This window comes from Gasterosteus aculeatus, chromosome 13 (assembly GCF_964276395.1).
Source record: "Gasterosteus aculeatus chromosome 13, fGasAcu3.hap1.1, whole genome shotgun sequence".
NCBI classification, from domain to species: domain Eukaryota; kingdom Metazoa; phylum Chordata; class Actinopteri; order Perciformes; family Gasterosteidae; genus Gasterosteus; species Gasterosteus aculeatus.
Window position 1 is genome coordinate 20207561 of NC_135701.1, and position 11764 is coordinate 20219324.

The following is an 11764-nucleotide window of genomic DNA, read 5'->3' on the forward strand; positions in this document are numbered from 1 at the left end:
CGTGTTGTAAACATGTTGAGCCAGATGTCTTTGAATCATCAGTCTTTGAATGTACGCTATATTTTCATCGGGAAAGCTGCAACGTGGAGCAGCTTGGTCCGAATGAATGAACAGGTCACTGGGGGGGCCTCTGTTGACTTCCTCCCCTTCCAGACAGCATTTCAGCAGACCAAGGTTGTGACTCAGGTCTGCAGCGGCTGCCAGGTTCCGACGATCCATTTCACATTTCACCCTGTGACCCCTCTCGTCGTCAGTGGAGCAAATACACAATTTCCATCAAATCAAGAAGTGAATGAGGATGTAGGAGACCCCACCAGAAAAAGGCTGAGGGACCTGCGCACGCAGTCCTCATGGGTGATTCCTTTCAACTACGTCAACCGGGGATTAATCCTGTTACCAAATGTCTGTACTGGTTCCCGCTCTCTTACTGGTTCCCTGAAACTGTGACCCAGCAGCCCTGCAAGAGGGTTCGTCGTCTTTTGATATCATTAAAAGCTGTGTGCGTTAACACATCTGCTAGCATAGGAGAGGTGGGGGGGTCCTTGTCATCTGAGACAGCATTCGTATATTAGACATGCTAAACCAGATCACTGGGGAACATTAAGCCTGACAGCAGCGCTTTAATATTTGATGCACTCTGCTACCGCGGCATAACCCACCAAACAGCTGTAGCGTGGGCTAAACTGACAATTCTCATACGTTTTTTTTCTTTAAGAAGTGAGGCTTCCATCACATTGAAGAAGAGAAAAGTTCAGCGCTTCCAGCGAGGAAGATGTTGGGACGGATTAGTCAGCGGGGAGAAGAAATGCACGTCTTGTACCGTTGACCCAGATGCGAAAAACAACCTGCCAACGCTGTTGTTGTTTTTTTTGTTCTCCGCTGGCATCGAGGATTCCAACATTTGGAAAGTATCGCAGCTGTGCAGAGATCACCTGGCACACGCGGGTGGTAAACTCCTCACAGGGTCGGTGGAGAGCCGTATATGAGCCGCCTACAGGTGGGCCCGGCGCTGCACAGGTAAACTTGTAGCCTTAAGAGTCACAGAATGTCATTGCAGCAAGACACTGTTTTAGGTGCCAGTCTAAAGAGGTCCAGGTTCTGTCCGGCCCAGAAGCCCGACCGTGCGCCTTCTGCTTGTTCCTCAATTAGACGAGTGAAGATCCGACAGAGTGACAAGAGATTGCGTGAGGCGCTGCAGCACATTTGAAGAGCTGTGGAGCCGGAGCTAAAAACAGGCACACAGAGGTCACATACACACATACACACGGCCGCCACCATCGCCCGTTTCACTGACTGCGTCACACGGATTAACGGGCGTGGCCTTCAGCGCATACGGAGGACGTGTGGGCCGTTACCTGCAGAAACAAGACGCGCCTGTGAATGAATGTAATAATGAAAACACTCCCAACAGGACAATTCACTCATCGGGGGTCAAAGGTTAGGCTCAGCAACGGAACAAACGTTAGCCGGGTTCAAGCAGGACGGGGCGGGGGGGGGGGGGGGGGGTCGTGAAGTGCCGCGCCTTATCAGTTAATGATGGAGCAGTAGTGAGAAAGAGCCGCTCTGCCGATCAATGGGCCTTCTATGCTCACGGCCCGCAGAGAAAAACTATCGCTGCAGCGCATCCTGTGTCAACAGGCCAACTGGCTACGTGGGTGGTGAAAAGAAGGGTTTCTTTGGAAAATCGCGGCGCCTCACGTTCATAGTGAACGCTGCGTCAGAGCCCGCTGCATAGCCGACAGACTTAAGAGTCTTTCTTAGCCACGCGGCTGCATTTTGGATACTCGATGCGCTGTTGGTCTGAATCTGGTCACTACGTCGTACGCCCTGAGAGTCAATATACTGCGTTTCGTGATGCAGTATTGATTCTGAAAAACCCCAAATCAGGCTATTTTCATTATCTTCTCTGCCTAAAGGATCACATGACTTCGGTGATGATGAAAAAAAAAGGGGTTTTAAATGCTGACACCATTCAACTAGCTAGAGTGACATAATCCCGCTTGTAAACATTAATCATTTAGATATGACATTCTTTAGATGGCTCATTGTCAGAAGTCTGCCTTCAGTCTAATCTTGAACCCGATTTAAACACACGCCCCCGTGTGCAAATCAAATGGTTGCCCGCCTATCATGGCCTCTGTGTGACCGTGTCTGCCGGTGGTTACCAAAGGCCAAATTAACATGCAAGGTAATTGATAACCAATGCAATAATCAACAATAATCAATAAACTGACCATGTTACGTTTCACAGCATGGACTATAAAACACGTGGCTGAACTCCCTCGGGTCCAGATGTACCAGAAATTTGATGACCTGCGTATAATCTGCCACAAGCGTCTGACACAGACAACAGATCCAACAGCCCGGATGGGTAGAACATTTACCTGAGAACAGCCAGGTCAAAGTAAAAGAATCACACACATTGAACTGCAGATACGATCGCTAATAAGGAAGTGTTTCCTCTCTTGGTCAATAGTTGGCTAATGCGTCTCCAAGATTTGGGTGATGTGAAGAACGGACAGGACTCCTACAACAATGCTGTGCACCTCCAATGAAGAGGATGTCTGCTGCTGCAGGACTGAAGTATTCTAAAGCATTGAAATCGTTGACTGGCGACATCATGGCAGGAAGGAACGTAAAGAGAGAAGTTCTCTTACACAGTCTTTCTTTACTCAGCATTAATGCCAGACAAGCAAACTCAATTCTGCCAAAGCAAAAGCGTGTAAAATGCGTTTTTCGGGCCCCTGCTCTGCAGCTCTGAGCTGAGGAGTAGAAAATCAATCCAGACTATTAATCCATTTGAATGGCAGTGAAAAGGTGCAATGTCATATTATGGGATCTAAAGAGGTTGATCCGTGCTTGTGAACGCGTGGACAGGCTTCTTCAAATAAATCTTTACAAGTGACACAGTTTGAGCAGTGAAACGCAGGTCTGCCGTCTCTCTCGCGCGCACACACACACATGCACACAAACACACACACACACACACACACACACGATGACATCATGTTGGGTCAGCTTGGGTTTTAGTGCTCAGCTTGCCTCGTACATCTGCCATTTCGAGCGCGTCATGTTCGCCTGCATCCACTTGGAAAGCTGGTTATTTAACCAAGCACCGTCCCGCTGCACGCAGGAGGACTTGCATTAAATATATAAATAACTAAAACACCATGCATGACGTGCAACTGTTGTCTTTGCGCTCAATGCACGTAAGAAGATGCCGGATTGATTAACACGTGCGGTGGTGGGGTCTCGGGTGTCTCCACGGAGAGACATCGAGCCTCGATAGTAAAACCTCACTAACAACAACGTACGATGCAATGGACGGTACCACGACCCGTTCTTTGTTATTATTATTGTGTGTAGGACGCGACGGCCTCGCGCAGACACACTCGCGCCGCATGACAACGCTGCATATTATATTTAATACGATTAAAAAACACGCAGGACAAGTTGACGTCTGCGCGTCGTTGGACCGTAGACTTCATTGCAGCCCGCGTACGCCCCCCTGAAGGAACGAACCAAACCCGCGTCTGCCCCGGCAGTCAGCAGCGTAAATGCCCCCCCCCCCACCGGGGGTTTTGTATTTTCCTTTTTTTAAGCAGGTGCACAAACACACAACGCACACGCACCAATCAGCGTGCACGCGCTCAGCTCAACTGCTTTGATACAAAAAAAAAAAAAAAAAAGCAGCAAAAACTACGCACTTAAAGAAGCTCCGTGGAGCCGAGGCTGAGTGTCGGTACTCACGGTTCTCCGGTGAGACCGCAAGCCGAGCCACGGCGGAGCCAGGCGGTCATATCTTAACTTCAGGTGCCCCCCACCCAGGTGCGCCCCTTCCCCCGCCGGCGCTGCCGATTAACCGCCGCTCAGCGCGCTCGAGCCTCGGAAGCGTTTCGCCGTTGAGACGAGAGGAAGTGCCGTTAACCGTTAACGGTCACAGACCGGTGACAAGCGACACAAACAACCGGGGAGAGAAGCAGAAGAAGAAGAAGAAGAAGCAGCAGCTCACCGTCTTCACCGTTCCGTCGTCGTTCCGCGGGGACGGGAGTCGTCGCGCTGCCTCCGCGGGGAGCTTTAGTCCGGTCTCTGACTTTGCGAAGTGCCGTCAGTTGGAGCGGACTTCCTGAATGACGGAGCGCGAGCGCGCACAGCCGCTCGCTCGGGTCCGACAGCTGCGCGCTGACAGGCGGCCGGAAATAAAGTTGTCTCTCGGAGGGACGCGCGCGCGCTCCGCCCGGGCGTTCGTACGGAATAAATACCAAGTGTTTCTTTTTGCATTTTCTTTTCTGCCAATATTGCTTGACCTAAATAAAATGTTTAAAAAAACAAAATGTAAATATATGTAGAGATGGCGTTGGGTGTTTAAATAGCAAGCGCTGATGTAAACAAATACTGCACCTTATTTCCTTTGCAAATCATTAAAGCTGCATGGACCGATTCTGCTGCAACTTCACTGATCAATCAGCTCGTGTCTTGAGTTTCCTCAGTGCGAGGCTGCCATCTGCTGCTGCTATTATGAAGTAAACGGTAACACTTTCAAAAGCAATGTTTTGAATGATCTTCAGCACAACATTTATTAAGAACACATGACTTCCAAAAAATAAGCGTGTATCTGGAATTAATGGCGAAAATCATACATTTGAGGAGCGTCATTGAGTTTAAGAAAAACAGTTTTATTTCTAATTCAAATATATAGGACATTGTTTGTGACATTTAACAACACATGATTACATAATATTCATATTCAAAACATTTGAATATTTTAAATGTGTCCAACATTTATATAATACAATTGCTCAGTTGAATAAGTCAAAACACTCAAGTCTGGTCTCATAAATAAAAAAATTCCAACTCAACTGTGGAAGAAATAAAGCAGCTGAGCCGGAAAAGAATTGACCAAACCTTTGTTCTATACAAGTTATATTTTCTCAGTAATGTGATCTATGGATTGTACCTGCCTGAAATAGGCTGCAAGGGTGAACAGTATCGTTGCTTTGTTTCAAAATTGAATGTTGTTGTGCCCATTTTCATTTAATCTGTGTTTGCTCATAAATCCACGATGCCAACTCAGTTTCTCACATGTCTCTGCAACACAATAAAACAGAGCCAAATCTAAAAGACCACCTCAGGATTGGCAAGAATCTGCAAATGGCTGGTGTTAAAAACGTAGTGATCACATAGTGCATCCGGAAAGTATTCACAGCGCTTCACTTTTTCCACATTTTCTTATGTTACAGCCTCATGAAAACTGTTTTTTACAAGTTTTTTGCAAGTTTTGTTAAAAATAAAGAACGAAAACATAACATGCACATAAGTATTCACAGCCTTTGCCATGACACTCAAAATTCAGTACAGGTGCATCCTGTTTCCACAGATCATCCTTGAGATTTTCTCCAACTTGATTGCAGTCCACCTGTGCTAAATTCAGTTTATTGGACGTGATTGAGAAAGGCACACACCTGCAAGGCATCACAGCTGCACATCAGAGCATAGACCAAGCCATGAGGTCCAAGAAATTATCTGTAGACCTCCGAGACAGAATTGTATCGAGGCACAGATCTGGCGAAGGGTACAGAAAGATTTCTGCAGCATTGAAAGTACCGATGAGCACAGTGGCCTCCATCATCCGGAAATGGAAGTTTGGAACCACCAGGACTCTTCCTGGAGTTGGCTGCCCAGCCAGACTGAGCGATCGGGGGAGAAGGGCCTTAGTCAGGGAGGTGACCAGGAACCCGATGGTCACTCTGACAGAGCTCCAGCGTTGTTCTATGAAGAGGACAACCATCTCTGCAGCACTCCACAAATCAGGCCAGAAATAGATGTGCCACGCTTGTGGAATCATACCCAAGAAGACTTGAGGCTGTAATTGCTGCCAAACGTGCTTCAACAAAGTATTGAGCAAATGCTGTCAATACTTATGTACATGTTATGTTTTCGTTCTTTATTTTTAACAGTTTTCACTTTGTCATTATGGGTTGTTGTGTGTAGAATGTTGAGGAAAAAAATGAATTTAATCCATTTGGAATAAGGCTGTAACATAACAAAATGTGAAAAAAGTGAAGTGTGAATACTTTCCGGATGCACTGTATAACTTTCAATCATTACAACCAAGGGCGTAGGTTTGGTCTCAGCATTGGTAGGGACACTACCAGGGCCCCCCCCCTCTACCATATAAAATGACATAGTTGATATTATGCTGAACAGGCAAACTTATTATATTGTTATATATTAACATTTCAGTAACTTGTCACTGATTGAACATTGATAAACGAAAAGAACTTTATAAAACATTGTATTTTTTTAGTAGATAAATGTCATATTCATTTCAAAACGTTTATTTTAAAGAAAAAAATCTCCCTCACTCCAAAATCTAGTATAAATATAATATCGCCACCTGTTGGTGATCAATGGAAATGTCAGCTGCTTACACAATAAAAGGAGGGAAAGTGAAACTTAAAGAGTGACAGCGAGATCCTCTTTGTGGCAGTGGCAAGTGGGTGGCATCAAACTTGAGAGCCCCACCCCCTACACGGAACCCGCCGGTCCAAACCTAAAATTAGCCTCTGTAATAAGAAGACGGGGGCTCACGTGTCTCAAATAAAATAAAATAAAATAAAATATTTACAGCAGCTGACCTGTCGTACAAATAACAGTTGTTTCTGGGAAAAATTGGCTCCTCCCACCCAGCGTGCCGTTGTGACGCAGACTGATTTACTGGCGATTGCCGCTGCCTGCCACAAAGTTGCCACCCACTTGCCACTGACACAAGGAGGATCTCGGCCCTACTGAATTTAAAGCTGATTTGCTTCGACGTTGCTGAACGGAGAACAGAGACGCATCACAGGGCGAGAAATCTCTACTAAACAAGATCGGAACCATTGAGAGGTGATATTCAAAGGGACTGAGATTTGATAAGTCTGAGCAAATGGCTGAAAAAATCGTTCTTTTGGAAAGTTACCTGAGCTGCCATGTTTGTTCAGAGACGTTCAGAGATCCCGTGTCTCTGGGCTGCGGCCACAGCTTCTGTTCAAGCTGCCTGCAGCGATTCTGGGAACAAGCTGGAAACAAGAACTGTCCCATCTGTAAAAGAAAATCCTCAAAGGATGATCTTGGGGTGAATTTTCCACTAAAGGGACTGGCCGACTCGTTTGCTGAGAGAGAGAAAACTGGATCGACTGAGACAGAAAAAGGAGAGAAGAAGGTGGAGGTGGTGTGTGAAGAACATGGAGAAGAGACTAAAGTGTTCTGTGAGGACGAGCAGAAAGCTGTGTGTCCTGTCTGTGAGTTCTCTCTCCACCAGAGTCACAAGGTGGTTCCTCTAGAACAAGCAGTCAGGAACCTGAAGGACCAGCTGAGATCTGACTTGAAGTCTCTGCAGGACAAGAAGGACAAACACCAACAAGTGGAGAAAACATACAATCAAGTGATCCAACTCTCCAAGAAGCAGCTGGTGTCCACAGAGAGGAAGATCAGAGCAGAGTTCAACAAGCTCCACCAGTTCCTGAGAGAGGAAGAGGAGTCCAGACTGGCAGCTCTGAGGGAGGAAGAGGAGCAGAAGGGGAAGACCATCAGCAGAGAGATGAAGATGATTGAGGAGCAGATCTCCTCTCTGTCAGACAGCATCTCTGCTGTTGAAGAAGACCTGCAGAAAGACAAGGTGTCGTTCCTCAGCAGTTATAAAGCCACTCAGACCAGAGCCAGAGTCCAGAGCTCACTGACAGATCCACAGCTGGTCTCAGGAGCGCTGATAGATGTGGCCAAACACCTGGGCAACCTGTCCTTCAGAGTCTGGGAGAAGATGAAGGACCAGGTCCACTTCAGTCCTGTCATTCTGGACCCAAACACTGCAAAGTATAATCTCTCTCTGTCTGATGATCTGACCAGTGTGAGACGTGGAGACACAAAGCAGCAGCTTCCTGAGAATCCAGAGAGATTCACTAACTATTCCAATGTTCTGGGCTCTGAGGGCTTCAGCTCAGGGAAACACAGCTGGGAGGTGAAGGTGGGAGACCATCCTAACTGGCTGTTAGGTTTGGTTAAAGAGTCAGTTGACAGGAAGGGAGAGAGATATGTTTCACCAAAAGACGGAGTCTGGTGTTTACTTCATAATAGTGGAAAATACACTAATGGAGCTGGTCAGACTGTCAGAGTGAAGAAGAGTCTCCAGAGGATCAGAGTCCAGCTGGACTATGACAGGGGGGACGTGTCCTTCTACGACCCTGAAGACACGACTCACATCTACACTCACAGAGACACTTTCACTGAGAAACTCTTCCCATGGTTTAGTATCGGAGAGTCTGGTGACGCTAAAACTGCTGATATCAAAATCTGTCAAACTGATGTTTCTCTGTGATGTTCAGTGAAGGTGGTGAAGTCAAAGTGATTCATCAGCATGTTTATTGTAGTTTTTCTGTTGCTGATTTCTGTAAATATTTATAAATTACAGAGAAACTAAAGTTTAAATAAGCAGAACTATGTGTGTGAGGGATATTGTTCTAAATAGTATTTTTGGTGTAAACATCCTTCAAGTACAGACAAGTAGATTTATTGTGATCATTATATTTTGAAATGTATAACTACTTTTTTTCTAAAGTGCAACAACATTAAGTTTGCATTAAAAGGCTTTAGTTTATAATCACGTCACCACATGAAGCCTCATCTTACCTCATTTATCTTTAACATTAAACAAGTTCTTCATTGTATTTTATAGTGAACTGTTCCGTTTCATGAATAAATGGTTCGGTTCCTTCAGGTGTTTTATTTGCAGATAGTGATGCAGAATAATGTTAAATTCATATCTTTCTGATCAAATGTTTAACATATACAATTAATGTGGAGGGATAATTTCATTCTGTTTACTCCAACAACACAAAACAAAGTACACATTTTGGTTGCAGACTGTTTTCATCACCATGTCTATTTCTGATCCTTCAGAACATTTCTATCCATCTCAGGGTTCAATCTAGGAGACAATCACAAGTGAATCCACCACTTGATGAAATGCTTCATTTATTTCTTTATTATTTAACTATCTCTGAAATTAAATAAGAAAATATAATCAGAATTATTAATCGCTTATTTTTTGTCTAACTAGTATCCTGAGTTCTGCTAAATAAAATACTTTATTCTCATTCACACCTTTCTGTTCCATTCCTCATCCTGTGTTCCTCTCATTGTTTAATTCTGGGTTTGTGTTGGTTGATGAGATGTAGAAGTACGTACAAGAGGTGAAGGACACTGTGCACCAACACTGGTGAGCTGCAGCTACATATTAGTGTCTATTCCTGATGAAGAAAAGATCATCAGTCTTTAACTACAAGGACTTATGCCTTTAATTAATTTGATGTTACCTTTTAAACATAATATAACATCAAATATTGGAGTCTTTAACCTAAGAGACAGAGAGTTGTGTAGAATAAATGCTCTGACTTTGAGTGCACCAAACGTGTGTGTAGAGTAAAGGCTTAAGTCAAAGAAACGGCTTCGTCTTTGTGCCAAGAAACAAACTGAAGACTCTCAGTGTCGACTGTGTTTATAAGTGAACACTTTCTGTGACTCAACATGTGTGCACAGGGAAATAAAACAGGTTACTGCACCTGAACGCCTGAAAGGAATTTCCCTGAAGAACAGGTTTGGAGTTTTGGTTTGGAGTTAAAAACATCTGAAAGAATGTATTAACGAGTGTGTTTGCTTCACCAGGTTAAAAGAAAAAGAAAAAAGGGGAAATAAGAAAGAAAATAAGAAACAATTGAAAATGTTACAAAGTTATAAATTAGATTTGAAAGTGTGGATGGATAAAGCTTATAATAGAAAAACAAATTAAAAGGAATAAAACTGGTTTTAAAATGATGCCTAAAGTTGAAACTGTTAATACTAATACTACTACTAAAGTTGGAACTGTTACGTGACGTTTTTGGATTAATATCTCTGCTTCATTAATGTGCAGCATTTCACTGTTATAGATGTTGACACTTGTGTTAATTTAAACTCTTTTATATCTTGTTGGGCAATTTTTAGCAATCACGTATCTCTAAAAAGTCTAAATTTCACAAGCTCAGAAAAACTGCCGATTTTCAGCTTTGTGTTTTTTTTAAAGTTGAACCAAGAAGCTTTTCAAACAGTTTATTTTGTATCACAGGGAGAAATGTTTTATCATCAGTTCATCTTCCATCCGACACATGGTTCACATTCCAAGAATACTTCCTTCATCACGTTGAGTCGGACAGGACGAGGTACTCAGATCACATGATGGGAACTTTGTGCTGGTCTAGAACAGACGTTTACTTTAGGCCACAGCTCCTCTAGAACCACACAGAGTCCAACTCTCGCTCCAGAGAGACCAATGAAAATCTGGTGACAAATTTCTCAGAGAATGCAGAAGGTACAAGTTTCTGAAACTGCTGGTCGTCGTATTTCTGACCGCAAAGACATACAAAGGATTCATGAGGATGAGGATATGCTTATCGTTTGGATTGGACTTGTAGTTCTGCGCGTCGGTTAACTTGTGTGAGGAGTGGCTTTTAGGTAATTCTCTGGTATTTTCTCTATCCTTTGTTCAGCTCGATAACAATCACAGTTGTGCCATCGCCCAGACGCACCGCTCAGTCTCTCACACAGGTGATTGGAATGAGCTGATTAGTGGAGTCACATGACGCAGCTATTCAGTCAGACCGACCTCTTGCAAACCCGTCGCTGGTCTCTCCCTCGATTACTACAAGTACTGCTATTACATAAGAATATGAAAATGTTTAGCCAATAAGGTGAACATTACATTACAGGTCATTTAGCTGACGCTTTTATCCAAAGCGACTTACATTCCATTTTTAACCCGTGGCTTTTTACATTTTGCCCGGGGTGCAATTAGAGGTTAGGTGTCTTGCTCAGGGACACTTTCAACATGGAACATGAGGCAGTCGGGACACGACAGCCCGCCTGAAGGACTCTCAGACCATGAGAAACAAAGATTGAGATCTTTGGCCTGAATGCCAAGCGTCATGTCTGGAGGAAACTAGGCACTGCTCATCACCTGGCCAATACCATCCCTACAGTGAAGCATGGTGGAGGCAGCATCGTGCCGTGGGGATGTTTTTCAGCAGGAGGAACTGGGAGACTAGTCAGGATTGAGGGAAAGATGAATGCAGCGATGTACAGAGACCTCCTCGATGAAAACATGCTCCAAAGCGCTCTGGACCTCAGACTGGGACGACGGTTCATCTTCCAACAGCACAACGACCCGAAGCACACAGCCAAGATAACAAAGGAGTGGCTTCGGGACTCTGTGAATGTCCTTGAGTGGCCCAGTCAGAGCCCTGACTTGAACCCGATTGAACATCTCTGGGGAGATCTGAAAATGGCTGTGCACCGACGCTCCCCATCCAACCTGAACTTGAGAGGTTCTGCAAAGAAGAATTGGAGAAACTGCCCAGAAATAGGTGTGCCACGCTTGTGGAATCAAACCCAAGAAGACTTGAGGCTGTAATTGCTGCCAAAGGTGCTTCAACAAAGTATTGAGAGGCTGTGAATACTTATGTACATGTTATGTTTTCGTTCTTTATTTTTAACAGGTTTGCAAAAAACAGTTTTCACTTTGTCATTATGGGTTGTTGTGTGTAGAATGTTGAGGAAAACAATGAACATAACAATGTGGAAAAAGTAAAGTGTGAATACTTTCCGGATGCACTGTATAACTTTCAATCATTACAACCAAGGGTGTAGGTTTGGTCTCCGCATTGGTAGGGACACTACCAGCCCCCCCCCCCCC

The 11764-nt window shown here is 44.5% G+C and overlaps 2 protein-coding genes across 3 annotated transcripts in view; one reads left to right on the forward strand and one right to left on the reverse strand.

Annotated features, from left to right (window-relative positions):
* taok3a (TAO kinase 3a) overlaps window positions 1-4458 on the reverse strand; it is a 40778-nt gene extending 36320 nt beyond the window's left edge. The window contains exon 1 of one of the 2 annotated variants that reach the window (XM_040196406.2): window positions 4013-4458. The gene's annotated coding sequence lies outside the window, so the exon portion shown is untranslated. Of the gene's footprint in view, window positions 1-3750 lie in introns of both variants that reach the window. The other variant, XM_078086153.1, reaches the window with a different exon arrangement.
* A 2290-nt stretch (window positions 4459-6748) lies between these two features.
* LOC120830849 (zinc-binding protein A33) lies at window positions 6749-9138 on the forward strand. The gene has a single exon (XM_078086157.1). The coding sequence runs from the start codon at window positions 6929-6931 to the stop codon at window positions 8354-8356; it is 1428 nt and encodes a 475-aa protein (XP_077942283.1). The 5' UTR covers window positions 6749-6928; the 3' UTR covers window positions 8357-9138.
* Window positions 9139-11764: the final 2626 nt, after the last annotated feature.

What these genes read in the sequence shown, in the direction of transcription:
- LOC120830849 (XM_078086157.1), top strand. Translation starts at nt 6,929, where the DNA reads ATGGCTGAAAAAATCGTTCTTTTGGAAAGTTACCTGAGCTGCCATGTT.